General features: G+C 45.1%; 1 protein-coding gene across 2 annotated transcripts in view; it reads right to left on the minus strand.

The window, feature by feature from the left end:
- Positions 1-25,842, minus strand: part of LOC307209430 (cytosolic phospholipase A2 epsilon-like) — a 50,802-nt gene that overhangs the window by 8,541 nt on the left and 16,419 nt on the right. For both annotated transcript variants that reach the window (XM_079964481.1, XM_079964482.1), the window contains 10 exons: positions 25,217-25,345; positions 22,421-22,461; positions 20,572-20,614; positions 19,003-19,078; positions 17,248-17,417; positions 17,030-17,128; positions 14,018-14,055; positions 8,705-8,840; positions 7,922-8,058; positions 1,630-1,855 (listed from right to left, as the gene is read on the minus strand). In XM_079964481.1, coding sequence (XP_079820607.1) covers positions 1,630-1,855; positions 7,922-8,058; positions 8,705-8,840; positions 14,018-14,055; positions 17,030-17,128; positions 17,248-17,417; positions 19,003-19,078; positions 20,572-20,614; positions 22,421-22,461; positions 25,217-25,345 — 1,095 coding nt within the window. The remainder of the gene's footprint in view (positions 1-1,629; positions 1,856-7,921; positions 8,059-8,704; positions 8,841-14,017; positions 14,056-17,029; positions 17,129-17,247; positions 17,418-19,002; positions 19,079-20,571; positions 20,615-22,420; positions 22,462-25,216; positions 25,346-25,842) is intronic.

Genomic DNA, 25,842 nt, shown 5'->3' on the forward strand with positions numbered 1-25,842 from the left:
CCTTCCGCCAATATCATTTGATGGGAGTGATTAGAGGAGGCTCATAAGCCCCCATTCACACTTCATTCCATGCAAAGGGACTCCACATAATTAAAGGGTAGCATGGCTGTCCCACAATCCTTATTCCTGAAGTTGTGCCTGGTCCAGTTCCATCCTTGGCCTCTGTACATTTAAAGTGTAAACTGGCTAGACTTGTGATTGGGAGCAGTGTGGCCCCATGACCCTTGCACCATATGGAGTTTCTTCGTGTGGGATAACACGTGAAAGCTGAGGGATTCCTATATGCATCAAATGTATGATAAACACCCAACTATTTGCAGTGCACGTATATCCTTTTCTGACTTCAGACACCAAACATCACAGTGTACAATGAGGATTGATATAGATGTTCCATCAACACCTCCACAATATGGCGCTCAGGCAGAATTTACAGTGCTCCCACCTCAGCACCTGGTAGGTGCCAACTCCCTGGGGCCCTGGGGGCCCAAGCACCCACAAAATTCCCCATGAAGGGGCTGGGCACCCACAAATTTTGGTGCCAGGGCCATGCATGCTGGATGGCACCCACAGCCCCAGGGCCAAGCTGACACTCCTATCTGACATTATATTTTGGTATGTTAAGAAGCATGGTTGGGATTGTGTTCAATGAAGCACTAAGCAGCTCATTCCATCAGCACAATGATCATCACAATCCTTGCAAAACGTAATGTTCCCTCCTCTCCTCTGTCTGCCCACTCCCTAAATCTGTTGTAGTGTGTGTGTGTTCCCACAATCTCTAGAGCAGATTAAGGGATGGAGGGAAGTCCTATTACACTACCAGTAATTCTTGCACTTCTGCGATCATTTAATTGAATACCATCCATTACCTAGCACTTTTCTGTGTGGAGAAAAAACAAAATGGATTTTACTAGTAATTTAGGATTGCTGTCTTTGGGTAATTTATTCTTATGGAATCAAGCATTTCTGTGATATACGCTACTATTTTGTAACTAAAAAAAAATTATCCTGCCCAGATGCTTCACTTCATCTTACTGGGATGCAGTGTTAGAAACTGAGATATGAAAGCTAGCAGCTAAATGGCACCTTAAACCTTGGTTGTGGGCACAACAACAGAATGTCTAGGCATGCTTTTTTATAACAAGATTACAAAGCTGAAAACGAATGAACTACAGCTCATTCGTTCATTTTTCACATGGTCTAGTCCTTCCCCTGCCCACCCCCCACCCCTCACTAATATTCTTAAGAGGGTCTCTTCTCCAGTCTTCAGGCAGTAGCTGGAAGTGGGAAGGCAGAAAAGGGTCCTCTTTTCCTTCCACTCTGCAAATCTTTTAATCTGAAATCTTAGCCGCAGTACTGAGCCCAGAGCTCAGAAATTGCTCATGCTAATGAAATTGCCTGTCACAAAATGTGCCTAGAACAATGAGAATTTTGAACGCTGTTGGGATGTATTTGACTTAATCAGAGTAAAGCTGTTGAAACTATTAAGCTTGTCACAACTAATTTAAGTTCATTGATTTCAGTGGGTCTACTCTGAGTATGATGGAACTTGAAATGCTTCATTTTTGCTAGATTGTGCCCCTAATCAAAACTAGGCATTAGCTGGTGTTTTTAGAGTAAAGTATATAATACCGTATCATGTAGCATGGCTTCAATGATAAGTCCCCAAAGATCTGTAAAAGAGATATGATGCCCTTCTTGATAACGCTGCCACAGCGCCTTTGAATAGTATACTAGACGTTCTGGGGAAAAACTGGCAAGGAACTTGTTTTTTTCCAGTTGTTTTTGGACTTCAACGAGTGGCTCTTCTAAATTTTTATGTGACCAATTAGGATCATCATACAAATTTGCCATTGTCCTGGAAAGAAACACAGTAAATACAGATTTGGGTTCAGAAGAGGAAAAACATGAAATGTAGGTGTTTGACACTTTGTGGCCATGTCTTTACTTGAGTTCTAGGTTTGGGGGATCCATGTGAACTGTATTGAGAGCAGCAATTATTGGAGCATTCCCAGTAAAAGATTGGCCATTTGTGCTAGCCAAAGATGATAACTCAGCTTTCACTACTTTGAGAGCCAGTGTGGTGTAGTGGTTAAGAATGGTGGACTCATAATCTGGTGAACCGGGTTCGATTCCCTTCTCCTCCACATGCAGCTGCTGGGTGACTTTGGGCTAGTTACGCTTCTCTGAAGTCTCTCAGCCCCACTCACCTCACAGAGTGTTTGTTGTGGGGGAGGAAGGGAAAGGAGAATGTTAGCCGCTTTGAGACTCCTTCGGGTAGTGATAAAGCGGGATATCAAATCCAAACTTTTCTTCACTAATGACCACAATCAAGATTTGGATATGGAATAATAGACAAAGCTTTACCTAATGATTTCTGCTTCTTATGCAGTTGTTAAAAGCCCAGCACTTCCATTTTAAAAAGTGGGATGGGTAACCAAAACTACATCAAAAAAGCTACAGAATTAATAGCATGAGATGATTCAAGCAACATTGACCATTCTACAGTAGGAAGGAAGGAAGTGGATTTCTGATCCCAAACTTGGTGATCAGTCAGATTTGAAAAAGAATCAAAATCCATCCACCTAGACTGCTGTAATTCACTCTACCTGGAGCTGCGCCTGAAGATAGCCCAGATGTTTCAGCTGGTTTTGGCTAGAACCAAATTAATTAGATAACATTACAGCGATCTTGTACCATGTATACTGATTGCCAGTTTGTTCAAAAGCTCAATTCCAGCTGCTAGTTTTGACCTTTAAAAGCCTACATATGGTGTGGGAAACCTGTGGCCTTCCAGATATTATTGGAGCCCTTTCCACCAGCACCAGCTAGCTTAGCAAATGGATGGGGATGGTGGAAATTACAGTCCTTCAACATCTAGAGGGCCTCAAGTTCTCCATCTCTGCCCTAAAATTGTTTGTAACCAGAATATCATAAGCATTGGCACTTGCTTTTTCCTCCTACCTTCAGAGCTATGCCAGTGGATACTCACAAGTACTTTTTTCAGTTGTGACCAAGATTTGGAAAAACCCTCCTTAGAAGCATCCACTTATCCACTTAATCCCATTCTGGCATTCTTTTAAATGAGCAGCAATAATTTTTTTTTGTTTTTTTTTAACAAATCAGTGAGATTTTGCAGAATTTGCTCTCAAATTTTTTTTATGTTGCCACTGTCTTTCAAGCTGCTTTTAATCCATTGTATTGAATGGGTTTAAATTGTTATTGTTTTTAATACTGTGTTTTATTTCTCTAGACTTGATTATACTACGGAAAGACAGGGTATTAGTTTCAAAAACAAACAAGTTTCTCCAAAGGAACCAATATTTACTGAAAGTTGACTGTAGCTACCACTTCCCCATTATGCAAAGGTTAATAATAATAATAATAATAATAATAATAAAAAAATTTTATTTGTATCCTGCCCTCCTCAGCCAAAGCCGGGCTCAGGGCGGATAACAACAATAAGACAGTGTTGGGATTCAGAACTTATAGGGTTAAGATGTTCTGTGACGCCTCACATTCTGACGTGTGGAAAGAGGGAGGAGTTCTACTTGTTGTTCTCTCTGTGTCTCTGAGAGAGACGGACGGAAGCCATGAATGCTAGCAGTCCAGGAGATTTTGGGAAATGCTGAGCTGTAAATATTTGCTACAATAAAGAACTGATGAAATTTGGACACACACAGGTGCTTCGTGTGTTTGTCTGGATCTGAAGCAGACTGCGACAGTTTTGATCCGCTGTGTTTTTTACTCTGCTAGACGAAACCAGAGAAGAAAAAGGTCTGCGCAGCTTGGCTGGGAGCGTGCCGGACCACTGGGGCTAATTGAGGCCATAAAGCAATTAGATGGCCAGTGCAATTAAGATCTTATCAGATCTTCACAGGTTATGGGAGGACCTAATTACCGCTAATAAAACTGTTGCTAAGAGTCTGCCGGTGAGCTTTGAAGTCTTGAAGTCAGCTTGGCAATAGCTGGAAGACGCTACTGAAGCAGAGCGGAGGTCTGCGTTCTGTGTTTTGCCTGCTGCAGAGAGGCAAGAGTTGCTGAGGCAGAGAGCTGGAAAAGCAGCTGAGGAATCGGGTGCCGGAGAGCTGACTGGTGAAACGTGAGTACAGTAGCTGGGGCCCCGGGGAAGAGGAGAAAATGGCAGACAGCCATGAGTCATTCGTAGTTCCATTTGAAAAATTGGACGGCAAAAATTGGCAAGAGTGGAGCAGAAGGCTGAAGGCATGGCTGGTAGCGAAGGGGCTGTGGGAGGCTGTTCAGGGACCTCCACTACCCACACCAGCGGCAGGAGCTTCAGCTGCAGAAATTGCAGATGCTCGTGCTTCACAGAGAAAAAACCACAAAGCCCTGGGAGCTATTGTGCTTAGTGTGGATGGCTCACAGCTGCCTTTGGTAGAGGGGCTGGAGAATGCATGTGAGGCCTACCAAGCGTTGGAAAGGGTGCACCACAGAACCACGGCTGGGGCAAAGATACACACCACCAGACGCTTGTTTGAGATGAAGTTGCGTCCTGGGGATAGCATCAGGAAGCATGTGACTGATATGCTGGCTGTGTTTAACCAGCTGAGACTGTTACAAGTCAACTTCTCAGAGGAGCTGAAAGTGTACATTTTGCTCAGCTCTCTGGACAAGAGTTATGATAATCTGTGTCTAACTCTGGAATCGATGGATCCCCAAACGCTGACTTTGAATTACGTCACAGGACGCTTATCAGATGAAGAAGAGCGCCGCCACAGAGAGGGCAAAGCTGGCACCGGGGGCTCTGGGTGTAAGGGCGGAGCCAAGCCAGTGGAATACACGGTCCAGGCTTTTTCCGTTCGTCGTTGTTACATCTGTAATTCGACTGAACATCTGCGTCGCAACTGCCCCCACCGGAGCAGAGAGGCAAGGCAGGATGTTGCCAAGGTCACTTCCCACGGGAACCAGCCAGGTTTCCATGGCAACCAGTCTGGCAAGGCAGCCAGACGTGGAGCTGAGCAGAGCGGACGTGCTAAACGCGAAGAGGAAGCTTATCAGTTGGCTGCCAGTATGGTTTTGTTTGAGAACAGCTCTGAGAGACACACTAATTTTCGTTTTCTAATCGACTCAGGAGCTAACTGCCACCTGATCCCAGAGACCCCTGCAGTCGAGATGTGGAATTGCAAGGCAATTCCGGCTGGAAAAACTGTTCAGTTTGCAAGTGGGGAAAAGAAAAATGTGAATAACATTGTAAATGTGTTGTTTTCTGTTTTGCAGGAGCAGATGGAGGTTTGCATTGTGCCAGGAGTGCAACACTGTATTTTATCTGTGCCTTATTTGTTGAAAAAGGGGTTTAAGGTTTGCTTTGAACACGATGTTTGTACAATCTCCAAAGGAGGGAAGCAACTGGTCAGAGTTGCAAAGGGGCAGAATGATCTCTTCATTCTTAAAACGTCCCTGGAGGGTGAGGGGAAGGTTGAGAAAGCACAAGCCCTGCGTGCTACAGTTCCCACTCATGTTTCATGTTCGTGTGTGTGGCATAAGAAGACAGCCCATGCCTGTCTTGAAGAACTACAGGTGCTACCTGAGGTTTCCAAAGGCTGTAAAATTGCGGAATGTGCAAGAGTCCTAGATTGTCAGGCTTGCAGACAGGCAAAGGTAAGAGGGTGCAGTTACCCCAGGGTGGAGAGGGTAACCACAAAACCTTTTGATCTTGTACACATAGATCTGTTGGGTCCCATGAAGGAACCAAGTTTGGGAGGGGCCAGGTTTCTGCTGACGTTGCAGGATGATTTTTCGCAGAACACCTGGACACATGGTCTCAAATCCAAGGAAGATGCAGCACAGCTGGTTAGACGTTGGATTGAGGAGGTGGAACTAAGGTTCTCCACCAGAGTCAGGGAAATTGCTAGTGACAGAGGTTCACAGTTTACTGGGTCTGCTTTGCAGAAGTTCTTTCACAAGAAAGGGATAAGTCACACAGTGACTTCTCCTCAACAGAGGGGGGTGGCAGAGCTCAGAAGTGAGGCTCTGGTTAAGGCTGCACAGGTGATGCTGTTAGATTCTGGGTTATCTTCAAAGTTTTGGATGGAGGCAATTAAATATGTGAGCTTCACCTGGAATAGGTCCTACAATTCAGTGGTAGGAGACACACCGTTTTTTCATGCTTCACGGGAGGAAGCCTCAGGTTCACTTCCTCCGTGAGTTCGGATCAACGGCCTTGCTGCCGGTGCCTGAAGCTTTGCGAGGGCCAGGTGAACCCAAGTTCCAGAAAATGATCTTCTGTGGGTATGAGCCAACGGCTCGTGCATGGAGGTTTGCGTATCCGTCAGGTGATCAGAGTAAGCTGCTGATCAGTAAACACGCTGAGTTCTGTAAGCAGGAGGAAAGGTCAAAGACCCCTGCCAGACGCGATATTCTTTCAGAATGTCTTTCTGATTCAGAGCAGGAAGGTTCTGATGAGGAGGAAGGAGAGCCAGGGGCTGAGTCTGCTGATGATGATCAGCTCACTGACCAAAGTCAGGAGCAGGATGGGGCATCTCCGCAAGTTGTAAAAAGGGAGCCCAAGAGTGAGCCTAGTTCTCCTGTGAGGGTAATTCCAAGGGTTCGAAGACGCGTTAAGTCAGAGGGGGAATCCCAGGATGCAAAGGACACGCCTGCTGACCACAGTGCGTCAGAGGCAGTGCCTGAGTTTGTGCCCAGGAGGTCCAGTCGCACAACGAAGGGAATTCCACCTGAGAGGTATCAGGCCACAGGTGCGTGGGTAAGTTTCGCACAGTGCGAATCTGAGAGTTGTGAGGATGTTCCACAGATGCCTGACAGGGACGCCAGGAGAGGGCGCAAGGCATTGGGGAAGGGATTGATCTCACAGAGGTCTGCAAAGGTACATCCACAGGTCTTGTCAGAATGCTCAGCGAGAGGGGGTGTTGGGATTCAGAACTTATAGGGTTAAGATGTTCTGTGACGCCTCACATTCTGACGTGTGGAAAGAGGGAGGAGTTCTACTTGTTGTTCTCTCTGTGTCTCTGAGAGAGACGGACGGAAGCCATGAATGCTAGCAGTCCAGGAGATTTTGGGAAATGCTGAGCTGTAAATATTTGCTACAATAAAGAACTGATGAAATTTGGACACACACAGGTGCTTCGTGTGTTTGTCTGGATCTGAAGCAGACTGCGACAGTTTTGATCCGCTGTGTTTTTTACTCTGCTAGACGAAACCGGAGAAGAAAAAGGTCTGCGCAGCTTGGCTGGGAGCGTGCCGGACCACTGGGGCTAATTGAGGCCATAAAGCAATTAGATGGCCAGTGCAATTAAGATCTTATCAGATCTTCACAGACAGTACAACAGTACAACACAACACAACACAACACAACACAACACAACACGACACTCTAAAATCATTCCTTATAAAATTAATTCAAATTAAACCACTGGCAACCATTGGGCCAGAGCTCCGCGAAGCTTGCCGAGGGAGGGAGTCAGGCTGTGCCCTGGCCAAAGGCCTGGTGGAACAGCACTGTGTTGCAGGCCCTGCAGAAGGATGTCAAGTCCCGCAGGGCCCTAGTCTCTTGTGACAGAGTGTTCCACCAGATCGGAGCCACATCCGAAAAAGCCCTGGCTCTAGTTGAGGCCATCCTAACCTCTCTGTGGCCTGGGACCTTCAAGATGTTTTTATTTAAGACCGTAAGTTTCTCTGTGGGACATACCAGGAGAGGCGGTCCTGTAGGTACGAGGGTCCTAGGCCGTATAGGGCTTTAAGGGTTAAAACCAGCACCTTAAACCTGATACTGTACTCCACCGGGAGCCAGTGCAGCTGGTATAGCACCGGGTGAATGTGATCTCGCAGCGAAGACCCCATAAAGAGTCTCGCTGCAGCATAAGGAACATTTTGTTATATTAATTCATTTCATTGCATCGTGGACATAAATATGGGTTACTTAACTCTTTTGCTCACATTTCCTTACCATGTTGTGCCAGATAAGCCAGTAAAATATGAAACACAATCCAAAAGATCAAACTTTTGGAGAGTCAACAGGTGGGAATATAATGCTGTAAGTGCTCTCATCCCCCCTCCTGTCGTCATAATTGCCACCACTGGCACCTGTTTTGATATAGAAAAAAGCAGAACATTCATTAGGATGGCTTATAAAGGGAAGGGGTCTTATAATTATATCAAGGATAGAAGCTGCTACAAAATATAGACACAGCTGGTACTTCAATATCTGGAGAGCTACAGCCATAACATTTCAAAAAGAACTCTGTGCAAGTCACTGCTCCCTGGAGCCATTCCCAGGTTCTTGGCAGAGCCCTTACATGCAGGCAAGCCAGTAGGGCAGGTATAGAATAGATTTGTGGAGCTTCAAACAGCGTGTCAATGGGAGCAGCAGAAATGAATGCAAACGTAAAAGCCTTCCAGGTCTTGTTCCTGGAATCCAGGTCACAAGGAATTTAGCTGACTTGGGTAAACAGCACTAGCCCAGCTAATTTGCCCAGCAGTGACCTCAGGGGAAAGATGGGATATGAGAGTACACACTGAGGTAATATTCACTGCTGGCATAAATTGTAAACTTTGTTAGAAAAAGATTGATGACTTTTTTTTTCTCCAAAGAACCAAAGCAGGTCATGGGATGAGTCCAGATTTTTAGAGCACACAGGTAGGTATGTGTGTGCAGAACTGCTACACCTGTTTGTTTGCCAGCTAATCTGCTTGTAGATCAACTTATTTGTAAAATGTGCACCCCCCTTACCTCATCTTCACACAGATCTTCCTCAAGCTGTAGTGCCCTTTTAAAGGCATCAGCAGCAACCTTTTTCCTTTTCTGCAGGAATTCCAGTTCCTCTGGACAGAGATCAAACCCCAAGCGAACATCTAAGCCCGATGTGCTGTAACACAAGTGAAAATGTATCATACAACAGAACTTTCAGAATACACAAGAAGAGCCCTGATAGATCAGACCAAAGGTCCAACTGGTCCAGGGCATTTTGCTTTCTCAGTGGCCAACCAGATACTTGTGCGAAGCAGTATTGAAAATGGGCAGGTCTGCATCCAGTGCATTGATCCTCAAAAATGTAAACCACTTTCCATAATGTGTGATGCTGGGCTGTGGCCAAACTGATAGATGATGCTATGTTAATTTAACTCCGACCAGAAAACCTCAAATCCAATTCACGACAGTGCAGAAATTTTTAAAGTACATTTTTTAGTTGCAAAAAACTTTTCCTCCACTTTCCTCCACCATCGGCTGGGTGAGGACTGCAGGGCCTGCTCCCTTCCAGGGCCTTTTCCAACTGGCCCAGGGGGCATGGCCCAGGCCCTCTCTCCCGGCTACAAAGGGACTCCTGCTGCAGTGAGGCCTCGGACCATCGGCTGGGTGAGGACTGCAGGGCCTGCTCCCTTCCAGGGCCTTTTCCAGCTGGCCCAGGGGGCGTGGCCCAGGCATTTATTTGCAACAAACTTTTTGGGAAGGGTGGGAAGTGTTCTGCCATTCTTCCCTGTTCCAGGTGGTTAATGTGCTTTAAAATGTCCTCAAGCAGTCGGTGGCAATTTAAATTTAAATTTAATTTCCCCCCCCCTTTTTTCCATTGTTGGGGGTGGGTGGAATGGATATTTAGTTGGGGATTAATTTTAGTATAATTGTTCTGTTTCTTTTTGTTGTTGTTGTTTTATTGGTTCTGTATAGTTTGTGTTTTGTTTTTAAGGGGCAGGATCAGGGCTGCCTGGGAGTGGGGCCCCAGCCAACACGATGGCTGGGACAAGTTCCACAGGGGGAGAAGCACTGGGACATCCGATCTCGGTGATCATGGGCAGGAGGCGGAGTTACGCTAAGACCAGACCATGTCATTACCGAGGAGGCAGGTTTAGTCGTTGTTTGAGGACTATCCCTGCCTCCGGGTCTGGCCTTGACCAGATGGATACTGGAATCAACAGGGGAAACCTACATGACCTGAAGGTGTTGCTGTGTAATGCCAGGTCAATGATGAATAAAACCACTGCCATCCACGACCTGATTGTGGATGGAGGATTTGACCTGGCATGTGTGACAGAGACCTGGTTGGAGGAAGCAGATGGGCCTGTCCTTGCCGCTGCTTGCCCACCAGGTTTCTCTTATGCACAGCAATCCAGGTCATGTGGGCGGGGAGGGGGGGTTGCAGTGATTTTTAGGAAGTCACTAGCTTGCACCAGGCGTCCTACTGGGAAGATCCAGTTTTCTGAGTGCATGTTCTGGAAGTTGGGCAATAGGGGCAGTACAGGATTCCTTTTGGTGTACCGACCTCCCCGCTGCACCAAGGATTCCCTGTCTGAGCTGCTTCAGGTCGTGGCGGATTTTCTCCTGGAGACACCTAGTTTGGTTGTCCTAGGAGATTTTAACATCCATGCCGACACGACCTTACAAGGGGCTGCTCGGGACTTCGTGGAAAGCATGGCCTCCATGGGGCTGTCCCTGAATAAGTTTGGCCCAACTCATAGTCATGGACATGCCTTAGACCTGGTGTTCACCTCTAGTGACGTGGGTGATCTGACACTAAGTAAAAGTGAAACAAAAGAAGTGCCATGGTCAGATCACTTCCTGGTGCAACTGGACTTCTCCGCGACCCTTCCCCTCTGCAGGGAGGTGGGACCAATTCGGATGGTCCGCCCCGCCACTTAATGGATCCAAATGGTTTCCAGAGAGTGGTAGGGGATGCTTTATCCCATGTTGATGGCCTTTCAGCTGATTCCCTGGTGGCCCACTGGAATGTGGAGTTAACCAGGGCTATCGACTGTCTGGCTCCGAAGCGCCCTCTCCGATTGCATGGAGCCCGGACAGCTCCGTGGTTTTCTTCGGAGCTGAGGACGATGAAACAATTGCTGAGACGGCTAGAGCGTCGGTGTCAAAAAACTCACTCCGAATCTGACCGGACACAGGTTAGAGCTCAACGTCGAGCCTACCAAGTGGCGATAGCGACGGCGAAGAAGACTTTCTTCACCGCCTCTATTGCATCTGCAGAAAATAGTAGCAGGAGACTCTTTCAGGTGGTTCGTAATTTAACGGAACCACCTTTACCACCGGGGCCTTGTAAAGACCCCAAGATCTCCTGCAACGATTTTGCAAAGTTTTTTGCAGATAAAATCACTCATATTCGGAAGGAGCTAGACACTACCGTGGGAGCAGTGCCGGGGCGGGAGAGTGCTAGAGCTCTGTCTGGTCAAGTTGCATGGAATCGATTTCAATCCGTTAGCCCCGAGGATGTGGACAGGCTGCTTGGACGCGTGAAACCAACCACCTGTCTCCTGGATCCTTGCCCATCCTGGCTAATAAAAGCAAGCCGGGAAGGGCTGGGCGATGGGCTCTGCGGGGTGGTGAATGCTTCCCTCTGTGAGGGAACATTCCCAGATCCGCTGAAAGAGGCGGTCATTAAACCGCTTCTTAAAAAACCATCTTTAGACCCGGCCAGTATGGCCAACTATCGCCTAGTCTCAAATCTTCCTTTCTTGGGCAAGGTGATTGAGCGCGTGGTTGCTGAACAACTCCAGGCACGCCTGGAGGATGCGGACCATTTGGATCCCTTCCAATCGGGATTCAGGCCTCATCATGGGACTGAAACTGCCTTGGTCGCGCTGGTTGATGATCTCCGGCGAGCTAGGGACAAAGGTGAGAGTTGTTTCCTAGTTCTGCTGGATCTCTCAGCGGCCTTTGATACAATCGACCATAACATCCTTCTGGACCGTCTAGAGGGGCTGGGAGCTGGGGGCACTGTTATACAGTGGTTTCGCTCCTTCCTCCTGGGCCGTGTTCAGAAAGTGGTGGTGGGGGATGAGTGTTCAGACCCCTGGGCCCTCACTTGTGGGGTGCCTCAAGGTTCCGTCCTCTCCCCCATGCTTTTTAACATCTATATGAAGCCGCTGGGAGAGATCATCAGGGGGTTTGGGCTGGGTGTCCATCAATATGCAGATGATACCCAGCTCTACCTCTCTTTCAAATCAGAACCAGTGAAGGCGGCGAAGGTCCTGTGTGAGTGCCTGGAGGCGGTTGGAGGATGGATGGCGGCTAATGGATTGAGGTTGAATCCTGACAAGACAGAAGTACTGTTTTTGGGGGACAGGGGGCGGGCTGGTGTGGAGGACTCCCTGGTCCTGAATAGGGTAACTGTGCCCCTGAAGGACCAGGTGCGCAGCCTGGGAGTCATTTTGGACTCACAGCTGTCCATGGAGGCGCAGGTCAATTCTGTATCCAGGGCAGCTGTCTACCAACTCCACCTGGTACGCAGGCTGAGACCCTACCTGCCTGCAGACTGTCTCGCCAGAGTGGTGCATGCTCTAGTTATCTCCCGCTTGGACTACTGCAATGCGCTCTACGTGGGGCTACCTTTGAAGGTGACTCGGAAACTACAACTAATCCAGAATGCGGCAGCTAGACTGGTGACTGGGGGCGGCCGCCGAGACCACATAACACCGGTCTTGAAAGACCTACATTGGCTCCCAGTACGTTTCCGAGCACAATTCAAAGTGCTGGTGTTGACCTTTAAAGCCCTAAACGGCCTCGGCCCAGTATACCTGAAGGAGCGTCTCCACCCCCATCGTTCTGCCCGGACGCTGAGGTCCAGCGCCGAGGGCCTCCTGGCGGTTCCTTCATTGCGAGAAGCAAAGCTACAGGGAACCAGGCAGAGGGCCTTCTCGGTCGTGGCGCCTGCCCTGTGGAACGCCCTCCCATCAGATGTCAAAGCAATAAATAACTACCTGACATTCAGAAGACATCTTAAGGCAGCCCTGTTTAGGGAAGTTTTTAATCTGTGATATTTTAGTGTATTTTTGGTTTTTATGGAAGCCGCCCAGAGTGGCTGGGGAGACCCAGCCAGATGGGCGGGGTACAAATAATAAATTATTATTATATTATTATTATTCCATAATGGTGAGCAGAGCACATTGCGTGATCAGACCCAGAGACCTCCCCCCTAAATAAACACACATTTGACTCAAATTTTAGTTTTGGTTTTGGGCAGAATTTAGGCCACAACTTTATTGGTTACAGAAGAGTGGTTGCATAGGCTCTGGTTCGACTAGCTCCCTGCACCCTTGCAGGCAGCGCTGACGCAGGGCACCAGAACAGGTCAGCCAAGGGTGAACACCTGAGGTAGGTGAAAAGCTCAGGAACAGCCTATGTTCACTCCCCAGATGCTCCCCTGGACTCAGGCACGGGCACAACCCCCTCTCACGGGTTGACCAAACCAAGTTGAGTCCCTGGATTCCTTTAATGGAATACCCTTCACATAGGGATGGCGAGACCGTTCTCCCATCCCTATCACATGAACCAGAGCCTATCTGTAACCTTACAAGTTGTGACTATTTGCTACGTGGCAGGCGAAACCCAAATGGCAACAGCCAATCAGCCAAGTGGGGAAAATTCCTGCCGTGCCCCTGTCCCAACGACAGATGGCACACGACAGCATAGGAAGGCCAATTGCAAAAATGCCCTAAAAGTAGGGAGAGGTGGGCGGGTGTTCCGATGCACAAGCCGAAAGAGGAAGCTCTGGGTCACGTGCATAGGTATATATAGGTCCCTTGATCTGTTTAGACTGCACCCCATTGGCCAGATTAAGCCCAGCAACAAGGGACCTACCAATTGGGTGTTGTGGCTATCCAATATATCCACCCACAACCAGGGGGTCAGTCTCCAGGTCTCACCGCAACACGTGCCCTCTTTTAGGGAGGGCACGCTTTATTGGAAGAGGACTATAATTCTGAATGTAATGACTCTCAAACAGTAGTAAAGGGGTTTGAGAAGTACAGTTTCAAAGTCATAGTGTTAGTGATAAACATATTCATTATGATCCTAAATTTACTTTTGGCATATGTTAAGATTTTCCAGTTTTCAAGTCAAAAACTATATACAAATATTTGAGAGGAGATTTCTCAACTTGAAATTGAAGGCCCAAAATTTGGTTCCTTGAATCTAAGCTTCACAAAGCTAAGTTGTTCTGTGAAGTAAATATGCGGGGGGGGGGGGATTGGTCACATCTTTTAAAAATGGATAAAGCGGAAGAGCCAAAAACCACATTATTTTATTTCGACTGAATCTTACCAGGTCTTTGCTTTGAAGTGTAAATTAACTTCTTTGTCCTAAAAGTTAAGAATTTAAATACGATCAATTATGTCACATCATAAAAGCCTTCCCAAATTTCAAAAATAGACAAAATATATTTCCTGTTCTGTGCCAGGTTTGCATATGCTGTTGTGAATGTCAAAAATCAGAGATGGTTTCTGTGTGTTGTTTTTACACTCTTTCTAATGATTGTTCACAATCTCTAAAATTTGAAATTCACAACATCATGTACATAACTTTGGTTTCATTCTGCAGTCGGTGATTCTAGTACCTATACTGACTTATAAAGTGACTTCGAAAATGCAACTGCAGTTTATATATTGTGCTAATACTTAGGAAGGATGTGGGCAGGGCATCTCCCATGTATTTCAGGTTGCAGTTATTCCACAGGACCATCCAATTCTCTAACTAGTCCCACACACTATAGTGGTTTTGTTTCATGCAGCCAATGAAGACAGCAGCCCCATGTCAAGCTTTCCTCCTGTTCCCATTGGGCAGTATTCAACTACTGCACCCCATCACCCCAATGTTTGTGCAACCCAACTGTTTGTGCAACACTTCTCCTCCTGCATGCACCATGCTTCTCCCCAAATCTGCTCCAGAGGTTTGGGGGAACCCCTAGAACAGATTTATGGGGCACATGGGTTGTGGGGGAAAAGAGAAGGAGAAAATTCTGTGGTGCAATAATAAATCCTTGCTCTGACAGGGAAAAAGAAAAGCTAAACAGTCGTACCTCGATTCTCGAACGGAATCCATTCTGGAAGTCCGTTCGACTTCCAAAAATGTTCAAAAACCAAAGTGCGGCTTCTGATTGGCTGCAGGAGCTTCCTGCACTCAACCAGAAGTCACGGAAGCCACAGAAGCCATGTCGGACGTTCAGCATCCAAAAATAGTTTGCAAATCAGAACTGTCACTTCTGGGTTTGCGGCATTTGGGAGCCAAAATGTCAGAGTAACAAGGCGTTCGAGAACCAAGGTACGACTGTATTGGATTCCACCCATTATGGTACCCTTATGGTACTTTCAACGCTTGCTCCACTTGGGGGAAATGTAATGTGATGACATCACAACACTGGCCTGGGACCCAAGTATCTGAAAGAATATTTGGCCAGCGTGATATATAGCAATTCATTCAAATACAGTATATCAATTAACATAAAAATCATAAAGCCAGTAAATAACATCAGCATCTTAAAACAATAAACACAGCAAGGTGGTAATGCCACAGCAAAGGAAGCAATCCTTAAATCAGCTATTTCTGTTGGCCTGAATAAGAAGCTACACCTTAAGTTGATGCCTAGAAGCAATGAATGTGAGGGACAACCAGATCTCTAACAGAAGCGAGTTCTAAACGTGGGTTGCCACAAGAGAAAAGGCCCTGTTCTGTGCTATCATACAACAAACTGTATCCACTGAGGGAACAACAGGCAGTGCCTCCCTAAATAACCTTAAGGAATGGGTAGTGTGAAAGGCATTCCTTCAAATATTTGTATCCCAGGGCATATAAAACTTTAAAGTGTTAACTCTGGAATACAAACTGGGACTAGGAGTGAATAGGCAGCCCATGTAACTCCTTGAGGATCCGTGAACATTTAGCACTGCTAGCTAATAACATGGTAGTCACATTCTGTACCAGCACAGTAAAAGGTAAAGGTACCCCTGCCTGTACGGGCCAGTCTTGACAGACTCTAGGGTTGTGCGCCCATCTCACTTAAGAGGCCGGGGGCCAGCGCTGTCCGGAGACACTTCCGGGTCACGTGGCCAGCGTGACAAAGCTGCATCTGGTGAGCCAGCGCAGCACACGGAAACGCCGTTTACCTTCCCGCCAGTAAGCGGTCCCTATTTATCTACTTGCACCTGGGGGTGCTTTCGAACTGCTAGGTTGGCAGGCGCTGGGACCGAGCAACGGGAGCGCACCCCACCGCGGGGATTCGAACCGCCGACCTTTCGATCGGCAAGCCCTAGGCGCTGAGGCTTTTACCCACAGCGCCACCCGCGTCCCTTGTACCAGCACAGAGCACACTGCAATAGTTTAAAATGGGGGTGGGAACCTCAGGCGCTGAGGTCAGATCTCCCAAGGCTACACCTCCTCAACCACACCTCATCTTCCCAGACCACACACTTCACCAGCCCATATGGTATGCTGAGAGTTTGTTTGGACCTTGGGTGATGAGAGGGAGGGTGTGAAAGAAGGAAAATGAATGGATATTGATTTGTAGATATTAGTAACTTCGTATTAATGCAGTATTTTTACGTGTAACTGTGTATTTTATAATATGTTGTTTAAGCTGTCTGTGGTTGCTTCAGTTCTTTTGTACGTTTTGCTAAGATGGAGGACAGAGGTGTGGTGTGGTGTGTGTGTGTGTGTGTGTGTGTGTGTGTGTGTGTCTGCTGCACAAAGGTTAAGCTTATATTCACTGATCTGTCAATCTTTGCCTCTGGTCCCCCCTACTTACCACTGGCATGTGGCTCTCAAAAAGATGTTCAGAAGGGAAATGTTTCCCATTCCTAGTCTAAATGTAATGCTATTTGAGCATGTACTTCTATAGTCAGCCTATGGTGGACCAAGAAGGGCCATAGCTGGACTAGGAATAGCCTCTCATAGCCACTGAGGCCAGTGACAATGATGGCTAAAGGTGCACCTTCAAGCTATGCCCCTGTTCTGTCAGGAGGAATGCAATTCCATCTGGAACAGGCCCTCTATACAGCTCCTGGATCCAGGAAAAGCCTCCATCTTCAGTCTTAATTTACTGGTCCTCATCCAGCGTGCTACTACCTCTAGACACAGTCCAGCATCCGCACAGATGCTCCTGCTTCAGATGGAATGGAGACAGAGCTGGGTGCCATTCACATACTGATGAACACCTGACTTCAAATAATTGGATGATGGCTCTCAGCGGCTTCCTATAGATGTCCAAAAGCATGGGAGAATGAATAGAACCCTGTTGAACCCTGCAGAATAAGTACAGAGTGGCCGAGGAGGAGTACTTACTTCTTTGATTATTTCTTGATCAGTGGGAAGTGCATTCAGAGGCAGAGTCAGGTTCCTGTTTTTGTAAGCGTTAGCTCCACATGAGTTGCAACAACAACACTGAAAATAAAGAGATTGCCTCTTTAAAAACAGAATTGCTTTTTTAAAACACCTCTCCCAATAAAAGGCGCGACTAACTAAAATTATCCAGGTTACTACCATGCTTAGCTATGACATACAAAGGTGGGAAGTGACCTCTTCTTTGGGAGTAGAACATCCAGTTCTGCTTGCTTAAACCTGGCATAGTGGAAAAGGGAAGGATCAGTGAAATGCAAGTTGGAGACACAGCCTAATGAAATGTTTTGAGTTCCTTCAAAGGATCCTTTCAATGTACATATGACATCTTGTTCTAAAAAAAGAAAAGAAAAAGAGGACAATGTTGAAAAAAGAAAGCAGAGCAGTTTTAACAAGCAAACAAAAAACCCAAACATCAGAAATAATAAAAGGTAAGGTAAAGGACCCCTGGACGGTTAAGTCCAATCAAAGGCGACTATGGGGTTGCGGTGCTCATCTGGCTTTCAGGCCAAGGGAGCTGGCGTTTGTCCACAGACAGCTTTCTGGGTCATGTGGCCAGCAGGACTAAACCACTGCTGGTGCAATGGGACACAGTGACAGAAGCCAGAGCGCACAGAAATGCCATTTGGTGTGCTTTCGAACTGCAAAGTTGGCAGGAGCTGGGACAAAACTACAGGAGCTCACTCCATTGCAGGTATTCGAACTGCCGACCTTCCAATCAGCAAGCCCAAGAGGCTCAGTGGTTTACACCACAGCACCACTTGCAACCATATCAGAAATAATATCAACCTCCATGCCACTGAGATCTCTTCATGTGGATTGAGACATGCATTTCATGAAAGTTTTTTATGCTGTTTTGTTCATTATAGTGAAAAATGTTACATAGGTTTATGAATAAAGACAGTGCAAGCCTATACATATTTACTTACAAGTAAACTACACTGTGTTCAGTGGGTCTTAGCTCCAATTAACTCTGTTTAGCATTTTGTTCTACATCCTGATCCTGGAAAAGTAGATGGAATGTATCTACAGCTAAGACTTTAATCTTATGCACACCTGCCTCTGGGTAAGGTCCATTTAACTCAATGGGGATTACTTTTGAGAAGCCACATGAGATCGCACTGTAAGTATGCTTAGAAACATAACCTTAAAAACCATTTCATGGAGCCTAACAGTTCATCTCTACATCCAAATCTGCCTTGTCCCAATCTGGGGAAATGGGCATTTCAAGAACAGGTGGCACTCTGGAGTTTAATAAATGTGACAGACTCTTACAAATGCTGCTATAGTCCAAAAAGTTTGGACTATAGCACTTTCAGAAAAAATGATCCAGGAAGTTAAAGCCTTAACAGGAAGGAGAGACAACAGTGATTTTACAGAGACATGGTACCAGAGCTGGCTCAGCCATTAAGGAGGGTGAGGCTGCTGCCTCAGGCGGCAGAAGTTCCTGAGGCACCACCACCATGGGCTCCCCACCTGCCCTGCCACCTCAACCGCTTTCCCCATACAACCATCTGGTGGCAAGTCAAGAACAAACCTTGGTCACCACTTAATGGTTTTTGAGAGAGAAACACACCACAGGCTCAGGCTCAGATTTGTTTCATAGGTGTGCCATGGAAGCTGCTTACTCACATTAAACCATAGTTTGTTTTGCACCATGGTGTAATGTGGTGTGCTCACCAGGACAGAGGTTGAAGACATTAAACTTGACTCTTTCAGTCTGGGCTGTTGGCATTTCAGAGTATACTATAGTACCATCTAAGGTGGAAGCCACGTCAGCAAAATGCCTGAGTGTGTTTGCTAGCAATTTTACCCATTCCAGACTGGACCTAGCACCTGAACTCCAAACCTGAGGCCTCTATCATCTAGTCTAATGGGTGGTAGTGTGGAAAAGCATTTAATGAAGGAATAACCCTCACGTTTAAAATACGTATTCTTTTTTTTCTTCCGTTTCCTTTGATCCGCCTGAACCTCTAAACAGCAAAGTTCACGACACTGCAACAGAAGCAACCCACAAAGTAGTGAATAACATTTTTCATCTCACAGTTTGCGCCATGAATGTTATGCAACCACAAACTTAATTTATTTGGCCAAATGCCATATATTCAGTGCTTTTTTCTTAACAAAATGAAAAAAAATGATTAGGGGTACTCTCATTTTGACTCAAGAAAATCACCATTTTTTAGTTTAAACCAGGGAAAATAAATACAGTAAATGGACAAAAGTACAAAGATTCACAAAATGTTTAGGGGTATGTGTACCCCTGCGTCCCCCCAGAAAGAAAGCACTATATATTCATGTTCTCACATGATGCTTTTAATTGATTGAATTAAACTTATGAGCTCTGGAGATTCATCAAGTTAATAAATGACTTAGCAACTGTTCTAGAAAATGTGAACCACGCCCCACCCCCAAGCAGATATTACTTGACAGCAGTAGTTGCATGATGCAGGGCCTGCTTTGTGAGGCTTTTTCCTAAACTAAATTCTCAGATGTGTGAAGGCCCACTTTCACAATTACCTAATTATAAGTGGGCTTTTTTGAGATGCAGCTGCTATGAATATTGCCCAAAACCTGAAGGCAATTTTATTGCTAGATAGTATAATGTGATACCGTCCAGATGTTATTGAACTCAGCTCTCATCAGGTCCAGCTAGCATGGCTAATTTTCAGACATATGATGGGAATTGTTGTCTAACAACACCTAGAGGGTCCCATGTTAATTACCTCTCCATAACTTACTATATAAAGAAGAGTTAACAAATGTACACAGACAGATCCCAGAGTTCTTGTGCCTAGTCACTGACTGCTTTTCAAAGTGAGATCTCAAAGAGTACTTCTGGCATTTAGAAATGACACTTTTAAAAGTAGCTCTAAAAACCCCCTGGATATGTGTGTGTGTGTGTGTGTGTGTGTGTGTGTGTGTGTGTACTTCTTTGAAACCTAGTGATGGCATTGAAAGGAAAAGATGATGGGCGACATTTGCAATGAATTGTTCATCATATTTCATGTCATGAAGATTTTAGTCCATTGCAGCTACTTGGCTTTGCTGTCTCATGGTGTCCTAATACTGAGATTCATTCATTTCACTATTCTATACATCAAGGTTCCTTTGACACAGTTTGTGCATTTATCTGTATGGGCCAAAGCATACATTCCATTTCTGGTATATAACCTGATGTGAGCACTTATCACATGATTGAGTCAACTCACATGGGAAGCCAATTCAAATATTACTGTAGCCAAGTTGAGTTCTGACCACCCAACATTTATTTTCCTGATTTGGTAACATCTGATTTGGCCCCCATGGTATGCATATCATAACAGTGGGAATGAAAAAAATACCCATACCACCATACCCATATCTAAGATTTCTCTTTCACACTTTCACTCAGGATCTTGTTCAGTTAATATTAAGTAGAGGTAGCTTACAGAGTTCCTGCAACCCAGAGATATTGCACAGTAAATACATGAAGAAATGGAAATTACCACTATTGTTCCATTTGTAATGATGGTTTCAGCTGGACCACATCTAGGAAATAAATATTCATATATATACATGATGTTACAACTTGAATGATTTAAGACACAATTGTTCAACATAACTTAGAACTGAACAGTCAACTTATGTCTTAGAATTTAACTATGCCCTTTTCCTTTTGCTGTTTACCAGCCCCAGGACTAGCCAGCCCTGCTGCTTTCCCAACAGAAACATTGCTTTTGCTCACCAGAATGGTGTGGAGGTGGGAGAGCAGTGAGGTCAAGATGCATGTGAGTGCAGATGGGATTAGCTCTTCCAGTCCTGACCCCCTCCACTGCCCTGCTCCCCCCTAGTTTTGTTAAGTAGCATCAACAACACTATCAGGAGTCTGGTGGCATGGCATTACTCCTAGGTGGAATCTACACACACATAAAAAAATATATGTTGTGATAATGCTTTTTAAAAAAAACGTTTTGAAAAATAAATTGAATTTGCCATAGCTCGCCATTGCCATCTAGTGTCACATTTGTATAATGCACTTTACAACACACTTAAAATGTTTCGTTTGCAGCTGTATAGCTGAGTCCCTGGTCACTCCGAGAAACGAGTTCCTAAATTCTGACTGCTTAGCAGGAAAGGTTTGGTTTCAGCCAGAGGGCAAGGCTGTGCAGCAACGATGGCAATCATCATATTAAGCAGATTTTAGGCATGTTCTACTGATGAGGATTTCAAAATACAAAAGCCAAGTGACTGGGTTAATCAGGTCAGTGTTCTAATTCATAGATCCTTCAGATCATCTTACTGCCACATCACCACAATCTAGTCCATTTTGTCATCACTACGTTTCTTTGCCTGTGACTCTAGCGTGACACACTACTTATTCTTGCAAAATTCCCAGGACAAGGAAATTCAGAACCTTGTAGCAATATGACCCATCCCTAACTTTTGTCTTGCATCGACAGCTTAGTTCTTGTAGGAGACAACAGGCAATTATTTCAAAATAATACTGCTCTATATTTTTTTAATTGTTTCCAGTACAATCCTATGCATGCCTACTCAGATGTAATCGCCACTGAGTTCAATGAGACTTACTGTTAGGTTAAGTATGGCGGCTTGAATACTCTTCTTAGTAGTAACCCAATAGTAACCCAAGGGGAAGAGTCTGATGAAATGGTACAAATCCCTGATGTCATTTTTATCCAGCAATCATAGTGCTTTTGAGCTAAAGCAATACATTATTGTATTTGTATGCCAGGCACCTGCAAACTAGACATCTGAGGGAATCAGTCCTGATGGAAGAAATTCTGGCCTCTGCTACTCCAAATGCACAGGAAGGATTAGTGCAAGGAGAAGAGGAAGCATTATGTTAATCAGAGTTCTTATGAGGAAGTCGTCTTTTGCTCTCCAGTTTATGGAAATCAGCACAGGCAAAGTTGACATCTGAAGGCACGCTAAGGTGTGTTTTATTTGCTACGTAGGCACATGTGTTGAAAGAAAGGAAAACCTCTCCCCATTAACAAGTTCCTCACTTATACCAAGGAAGGGAGATGGATAGCTAATTTGAATTGCATCGCCTTGAATTTTTATAAATAGCAAGTTTATACAATTGGGCTATGGCCATTAGCTGCTGATGGTAACTTTTAGATTTAAAACATTTCTGTCCCACTCTCCAACATACAAGATGATCCCACGCTGGGCTACAAATGATTGCCGATGAAATACCCAACGAACATTCAAACACCAAGTAACACAAGAGACCTTATTCTTAATAAAATAAAATAAAAACAAGAGAATACAATTCATTACAGCAGACAGGTTTCTATAGTAATTGGTTTCTACAGTACTTGGGTTACTTACATGTTCTCCAGTGCAAATTCAACCTCCAATTGTTCATGCGTCTGAAAATTAGAATGCAGCATAAATCGCACAAATTTTGCAAATAATTGTTCCATAGACATTGAGTTTGCAATTCCTTTAAGAATTTGCCTTTCCTGGCATGGAATGAGACGTATAAAAGATCAGTCCCCCCCAATCTTATTGCAGAAATTAAAACTGAATATTGAAAATTGAACTTGAGAAAGAAAAAGAACTTGGTGAAAAGCACTCCTCTCTCACACACCCTTTTTTCTTTCATAGAATCATAGAACTGTAGAATTGGAAGGCACCCAAGGGTCATCTAGTCCAAGCCCTTGCAGTGCAGGAATCCTGCCCCCAGCCTCCCTGGGTGGGCTCAAACCACCAACCTTCTGGTTAATAGCTGGCTGCACTGACCCATTGCGCCACACCATAGGGCAGTTGAAAAAACATGCAGAACTGCTGTTTCAGGTCTGTTTTCACCTTTTTGTCTATGATGCCCAATCCCAATTTGCAAGGCTTAACAATCCCATGTTTGTTTAAATACAGAACTTTAAAATCCCATGTTTGTATGTTCAGGTGTGCACAATAAGGTCAGGTTTGTTGCTGCTGTTAAACTATGAGTCCTATATATTAGCTTTACGGATTCCGTAAAGCTATATTTGTTTGCTGTCTAGGTCATCAGCAACAGTGAATATCCCAAATTCTTCACACTCAGAGCAGCTAACCTGTGGTCCTCCATATGTTGCTGAACTACAACTCCCATCACCCCTGGCCATTGACCGTGCAGGCAAGGGATGATGGGAGTTGTAGTTCAGCAGTATCTGGTGGTCCACAGGTAACTCACCTCTGGTTTATGCAAATTTTTTTCATAGTGTGCACATTTTCTTTTTTTAAAAGATGGAATTTTCAAATAAAGTGTTTGGATTTAAGGATTCAGATGGATTTCTTTGTCAAAGCTGAAAGGCTAAGTATATGATAAAGGTTAGAAAAGGAAGCATATGTCACTATACATCTTCTCAGCATGGGACTGTATATAGCTACATAGAACTAAATTGCAGATGATGAGAATAACAGGGTCTCCTGATGTGAATTAAGTCCATGTGGTAATCTCACCTTGATATGTACTACCACTCTCAGCAGCAAAGGAAGCTGCTCAGGCACCTGGGGCGGCGTGCCCAGGGGCGGGGTGAGCCACCCATAGGGGCAGGGCGCACCATGGAGCCTCCGAAGTCTGCCTGCCTCCTCCCACTCAGCCGCCCTACAGCTGGGGTGGAGGCAGAGGGCGGACCGTTTGGGTATCATGGATCCTGCACACGTCCAAGCCACCGCATCTCTGCAGCCTTGCAGTGAGTGCCGCCTGGCATTTTGTCACCCCCCTCAGTGGTGACATCCGTGGTGGCCCGCACCTACCCCACCCCCTTCCTCTGCCACTGACCACTCTTCACCACTATCAGCAGACTTAGTAGGCTGAATGGCCATTGAGCAGACATGTCCCACATATTGTGATACCGTGGTATCTCTTGTTGGGTTTTGTATCTAAGAACCATATTGAGTAGGAAGCTATAATTGTTAGAGGGTGCCAATTTCATGAGGGAGGCTAATCACATATGAGGGTGTTAGGTTGCATGGCAAAGATGGTTTGGAGAAGAGAGCAGTTCTGGGAATATAGGTTCATCATCCTTGGTCTAGAAGAAGAAGAAGTGTGCCTGCACACAAAAGCTTATACCCAGAACAAACTTAGTTAGTCTCTAAGGTGCTACTGGATAATTTTTTAATTTTGACTAAGTCAGACCAACACGGCTACCTACCTGTACAGTGGTACCTCGGGTTAAGAACTTAATTCGTTCTGGAGGTCTGTTCTTAACCTGAAACTGTTCTTAACCTGAGGTACCACTTTAGGTAATGGGACCTCCTGTTCCTGCCGCCGCACGTAATTTCTGTTCTCATCCTGAAGCAAAGTTCTTAACCTGAGGTACTATTTATGGGTTAGTGGAGTCTGTAACCTGAAGCATCTGTAACCTGAGGTACCACTGTACCGGAGCGTCTCTGATTGGCAACTTCTGCGTTCCTGTGGACTACTTTTGGCTGAAAAAACCTAATGAAAAATTTCCTGGAAACCTTGTCACTGAAGAAGCCCGATGGGCAAAACAATGGTGTATCCTGAGAATTGGTCTATCATCAGCTGCCTTGTTGTTACTAAGTACAGTAGTACCTCGGGTTACATACGCTTCAGGTTAAGAACTTTGCTTCAGGATGAGAACAGAAATCGTGCTCCGGCGGTGCAGCAGCAGCAGGAGGCCCCATTAGCAAAAGTGGTGCTTCAGGTTAAGAACAGTTTCAGGTTTAAGAACAGTTTTCCGGAATGAATTAAGTACTTAACCCGAGGTACCACTGTAGTTCCATTTGTTACACTCTCAAGACATAGGACAATGCAGAAGGAAGTTTCGTTTGTTACACTTTTAAGACATAGGACGATGCAGAAGGAAGATATCAGTATGAAATGGAATTGCCAACAGGAACTGTACGTTGTAATCATGGACTTGACAATCTTTGGACTTTACGACAATAATACATATAGAAGGTTAATAGTAATATGATATGTTATTGTCATCAGGAACTGTGCTTTGCAATTTTTTGATATGACGATTAAATTACAGTTTTATTACATATAATGTTATGTTACTTTACAGCCAGTTATGTGTGCTGTAGTGTTCTAAACCTACCTGTACCTGGTAGGACAATATGTGAGAAATGCAAAAAAAGCTCAGTTAAGGATTGATCCCTATGCGTGCTCACCTGAGGATTCAATTCAAATTTCATAAAAACTGATTCTCCAAAGGGGACTTTAGCTATGTCAAATAAAATGACACGGTAGTCATCATCTCGAATAACATCTTCGTCCCATACAGTCAATTCTAAAACATTCTGTAATCAGAAATTAAAAAGTATTATGAATGAATAATGGAAACACAAAGCTGAGAGAGAGAGAGAGAGAGAGAGAGGGAGAGAGAGAGAGAGAGAGAGAGAGAGAGAGAGAGAGAGAAGGCTATTTTAGTCCAACTGTGGGCTACAAAGGAGAAACAGAAGTGTGCTACGTATACCTGTGGGAAGGCTCTATCAAACAGGAGTACTCGCTTACATGAGAAAGGGCCCCAAATTGAATCATAGGGCACCTCTAGTTAAAATAATAATAATAATAAAAATCTCTGGTAGTAAAACTGAAAAGACCCCTAGAGAGTTACTTGCTGCTGGACACTGTAGGTGATATTGTGTTAGATAGGCCATTGGTCTGACTCCTGTGTAGAACAACTAATAATGTGGAGATCTGTATTGCATTGCATTATATAATGACCGCAGAGTACGGTATGTGTATCTGAATAGCAGATACTTTTCAAAATGGTGGCAGCAAAAGAAAGGAAGCT

Source organism: Podarcis cretensis (genome assembly GCF_951804945.1).
Source record: "Podarcis cretensis genome assembly, chromosome: 1".
Classification (NCBI taxonomy): domain Eukaryota; kingdom Metazoa; phylum Chordata; class Lepidosauria; order Squamata; family Lacertidae; genus Podarcis; species Podarcis cretensis.